This window comes from Triticum dicoccoides, chromosome 2B (assembly GCF_002162155.2).
Source record: "Triticum dicoccoides isolate Atlit2015 ecotype Zavitan chromosome 2B, WEW_v2.0, whole genome shotgun sequence".
Classification (NCBI taxonomy): domain Eukaryota; kingdom Viridiplantae; phylum Streptophyta; class Magnoliopsida; order Poales; family Poaceae; genus Triticum; species Triticum dicoccoides.
Genome location: NC_041383.1, coordinates 239,824,891 through 239,829,276, shown reverse-complemented (window position 1 = coordinate 239,829,276; position 4,386 = coordinate 239,824,891). Strand labels below are relative to the sequence as shown.

At 40.0% G+C, this 4,386-nt stretch overlaps 1 protein-coding gene across 1 annotated transcript in view; it reads left to right on the top strand.

Annotated features, from left to right (window-relative positions):
- Positions 1-1,457: 1,457 nt before the first annotated feature.
- The window catches only part of LOC119363298 (peptidyl-prolyl cis-trans isomerase CYP37, chloroplastic-like), a 5,519-nt gene continuing 2,590 nt past the window's right edge, over positions 1,458-4,386 (top strand). Inside the window, exons 1-7 of the mRNA XM_037628619.1 lie at positions 1,458-1,773; positions 1,851-2,027; positions 2,109-2,198; positions 2,337-2,432; positions 2,780-2,887; positions 2,995-3,044; positions 3,989-4,091. Of these exons, the coding sequence (XP_037484516.1) occupies positions 1,579-1,773; positions 1,851-2,027; positions 2,109-2,198; positions 2,337-2,432; positions 2,780-2,887; positions 2,995-3,044; positions 3,989-4,091 (819 nt within the window). The 5' untranslated portion in view covers positions 1,458-1,578. The remainder of the gene's footprint in view (positions 1,774-1,850; positions 2,028-2,108; positions 2,199-2,336; positions 2,433-2,779; positions 2,888-2,994; positions 3,045-3,988; positions 4,092-4,386) is intronic.

Below are 4,386 nucleotides of genomic sequence, written 5' to 3'. Positions count from 1 at the left end.
TTTTAGGAACGTTCTGGAAGGTTCCAGTCGGTTTTTCCGGTTTTGGGAACCTTGTAGCAGGTTCCTGAACCGGATTTTTATTTTATTTTTCTGTTTCTTTTTTCTTTTCCTTTTTTTTTCTTTTTCACTGTTTCAATTTTCTGTTTTTTTCTTTTTTTCCTGTTTCAGTTTTCTGGTTATTTCACTGGCAGAAAATGTTCCCACTGTCAAAATTAGTTCACAATTTGTTAAAATGTTCATGTTTTGGAACTTGGTTTGTACATTAAAAAAAAGTTCTCACCTTCAAGATTTTGTTCACAAATTTAAAAAATGTTCATGTTGCCGATTTTTTTAAAAAAATGTTCCCACTTTCAAATTTTGTTCACGAGGAAACAGGAACATATTTCGTAAATTCAAAAAATGTTCGAAATTATAAAAATGTTCCAGTTTTCCAAATTTGTTGACAAATTCAGAAAAATGTTCGTGCTTTGGAAAAGTATCATATCTTCGAAAAGTGTTGTCATTTTCAATTTTTGTTTCTGATTTTCAGAAAATGTTTGCATCTTTTCTAAAATTCTTTATAATTTCAAAAAATGTTCCCACTTTCAAATTTTGTTCACAAGGAAACACGAACATATTTCGTAAATTCAAAAAATGTTTAGAATTATAAAAATGTTCCAGTTTTCCAAATTTGTTCACAAATTCAGAAAAATGATCGTGCTTTGAAAAAGTATCATATCTTCGAAAAGTGTTGCCATTTTCAATTTTTGTTCCTGATTTTCAGAAAGTGTTTGCATCTTTTCTAAAATTCTTCATAATTTCAAAAAATGTTCTCACTTTCAAATTGTGTTCACTAGGAGACACGAACATATTTCGTAAATTGAAAAAAAGTTCGGAATTATATAAATGTTCCAGTTTTCCAAATTTGTTCATAAATTCAGAAAAATGATCGTGCTTCGGAAAAGTATCATACTTCGAAAAAGTGTTGTCAAGTTCACAATTTTAAAAATGTTTGTGTTTCAAAATATATTTACCTTTTTCAAAAAAGAAATCAAGTTCAAACTTTCAAAAAAGTTTACATCTGATGTTGATTATAGTTCGTATAGGACAAGCTCCCATTGAGACATAGACACTCAGGAGCTATAGTTAGCAAGCTACCTTGTTCACCTACACTTTAGTTTTCGGGAAATTTTCATGAGAAATAAAATTGACAAGTCAAATTTGAAGATTATTTTTTGTGAATGTTCAGTTTTTGCCACTGTCGTTGGTTTCTTTAACCATTGCGCTGCAAAAGTAGCACAGGAGGTACCTTGGCGCAGCGGAACAGCTACTCCGGCTGACCACGTAGTCAGGGGTTCGAATCCTGAGCTCGCTCAGTTTTTTTAGCATTTTTTCACCTCGCCAACGGAAAATGGGCCGGCCCAGGCGAAACCTACCTATGCGAAGCGTCGACTCTTTGCCGCAATAAGCGGCGAGTAGGAGCTCCCCCGGATTGCAGCTCACTGGCTGGGGATAGACGGCGACCACGACGACGGCACAACCCTTCCATTCCTTTCCTTCGTACCAACCCGAAATCCCTCCACAAAGGCCGCAACCACCATGGCATCGCGAATGGCCACGGTAGTGCTTGCCGGTGCCCTCCCCGTACCCCCGCGCGCTCCCGCGGCCGCGGCCGGCGGCACCAAGTTCGTCGTGTGGACGAAGCGCCCGAGCTTCCACCACGGCATTCGCTGCGGCGTCGCCCGTGCACCGCGCAGCCGCCCGCACCACGCCTCCTCCCCAACCACGGCTGAGGTAGCTGCAACTCTACTCCAAACCACGTCTTCCGAGGTCCCCGGAGGCCTTATCTCCATGTGAATGGTCTGGTTCAGGAGGGGGTTCTCGAGCTGCTCAAGAGCGCCGTCGCGGCGATTGCTATCATCGCCCAGATTTCCGTGGCGCTGCCGGCGAACGCGGTCCTCTACTCGCCGGACACGAACGTGCCCAGGACGGGGGAGCTCGCGCTGCGAAGGGCCATCCCTGCCAACCCAAGCATGAAGACCATACAGGTAAAATTCAGGATCGGCGTCGTGCTTTGCGTGTCCTGCGATTGAACGTTGTCTCTCAGGTTCTGGGCGCATATTTTTCAGAACTCGTTGGAGGACATCTCGTACCTGCTGAGGATACCACAGAGGAAGCCGTATGGCTCCATGGAGGGGGATGTCAAGAAAGCCATGCAGGTACATTGACTCCCCTAACCTGACCTGAAGAACTATTCAGATTGGTGATATATAGAACCATGCGTTGTAAACCTTCTTACTGAACTACCTGAGCTCATCATCCAGAATCCCGATATATAGAACTCGCTCTGAATGCAGATAGCAACTGAAAACAAGGAGGCAATGTTGGCAAGCATGCCTGCAGAACTCAAGGAAAAGGGCTCGGAGCTATATACCACTTTGCTTGAAGGGAAGGTAAGTAAGCTATGTTAAGAGAGAAGTGGTTTGGCTCCCTTATCTATTGGAGCCTCAAATTTCAAAAAAATGAAAATAAATAAGTCACATTTTGAAGTTTCAGAAAATTCAGAAAAATCTGACATATGCACCAAGATTTTATCTACATACCTGTAAAATTTGACTGATAAATACATTTGTTTTTGCATCGGAACCGTTGTATGATATCTGAAGAGGGTGAAATTAATGTTGTGAAACAAAAGCGAATTGTACTCCCTCCGTTCCAAAATAAGTGTCGACACTTATTGTGGAACGGAGGGAGTATTAATAGATTACATGATAGCTGAGTTACTTTAGCATCTCTGCAGGGTGGTTTACAAACTCTCTTGAAATATATTAAGGATAAGGACAATGATAGACTCTCCGTAGCGCTTGCTTCTTCTCTTGATACTATTGCTGAATTGGAGCTGTTGCAGGTTAGTCGAGTAAACTTAGAACCATTGGTTTCAAGAAACTGAGAGCAGACTAATTCTGCTCAATTGAAGGTCTGATTACTTAAAGGGATTTTATTTTCTTTCTACAGGCTCCAGGCTTATCCTTTCTCTTACCTAAACAGTATTTAGAGTACCCAAGGTGATTTTCTGTTGGCGTCTCTAATCTCCAAATGCATTTCATGCCATTTCTGTGATCAATTTATGTATGTAGACATGTTTTCATGCTTCATGTCATAATCACCAGCAATTCTAGATCCAACAACTGCCACGAGTGTGGAACACTTGCAGGTCTGAAGATTAAAACTGATATGGAATTTGATCATTCAGGACATAGAAAACCATGTACTCCCTCCGTCCCATAATGTAATACGTTTTCTGACACTACACTAATGTAAAAAAGCGTCTTACATTATGGGACGAAGGGAGTAGTTTTTATTTTCGTTAGGGTAAGACTTAATCATGAGAGAAACAAGTTAAACACTTATCTGCCAGAGCTGCTTGGGAAATAGGCATTTACTTTTATCGTAGCGCTGAATATTCACTAGAGAAGGGAATCACTGTAGGCAGCTAAAAGTTTATCTATATTCGGACGCTGGTTGGTTATTGCGTCCATTTCCTTGCTTATATTTAATATTCCGAATAATATGTAAGCCCCAATCGAATTTTGAGCCGAGGATCACGAATTTGAGTAATAAAATATGAGAAACAGTTGATACGGCACATGCCCGTTTGATTTTTTTATTTTACTATCAGGAAATGGCAAGAGAAAAAACACCTCACTTTCTATAATATTTTAAAATGATAAATTCCAGGTTGGTACCGAGTGGTCAGAACATCACCCAAATAATTTTCCTTTGAAATTCCTGAGGCACCATAAGAAAAAATTGTTCGCTTATGATTAGTTAATGCATAAGCTATACAATATGTGCAGATTAGTAACAACGGATTCTGCAACTATAATGGTGGTTTGCATTTTATAATCCTCAGGGCGTTGGGACACTAATATTAGTTGTTTGGTTTTTTGCCTGATCTGTAAAAAAGATACATGTAGAAAATTTAATTTAAATGACTTGTCATTTATAGGCTAACAGGAAGAGCAGTTGTTGAATTCACAGTTGAGAAAGGTGATGGCTCAACATTCTTTCCAACTGCTGGTGGTGAACCCAAAAGTGCTGCTACAATTCAGGTAGCTGTTTGCCTGATTGTGATATCATAAACAGTTGAGTCAACATCTTGCTACCTTATCAATATGTATGCCAAGATAATGGTGGAGGTCTCCTTTTCCCTTCGCTGTCAGTTTCTACAATCACTTATGAAATGTTTTAGTGGTTACTTGATAGCCAGGCATCCTCAAGTACACTCTTTTAACAATGATAAGTAGGAACCATAACCTGGATAATGCCATGTAGACTTCGGGAGCATACACTAACTTCTCAGTTCTTTTTTCCGAAAGAAATCTCATGTCAGGACTTGGTAGTTAG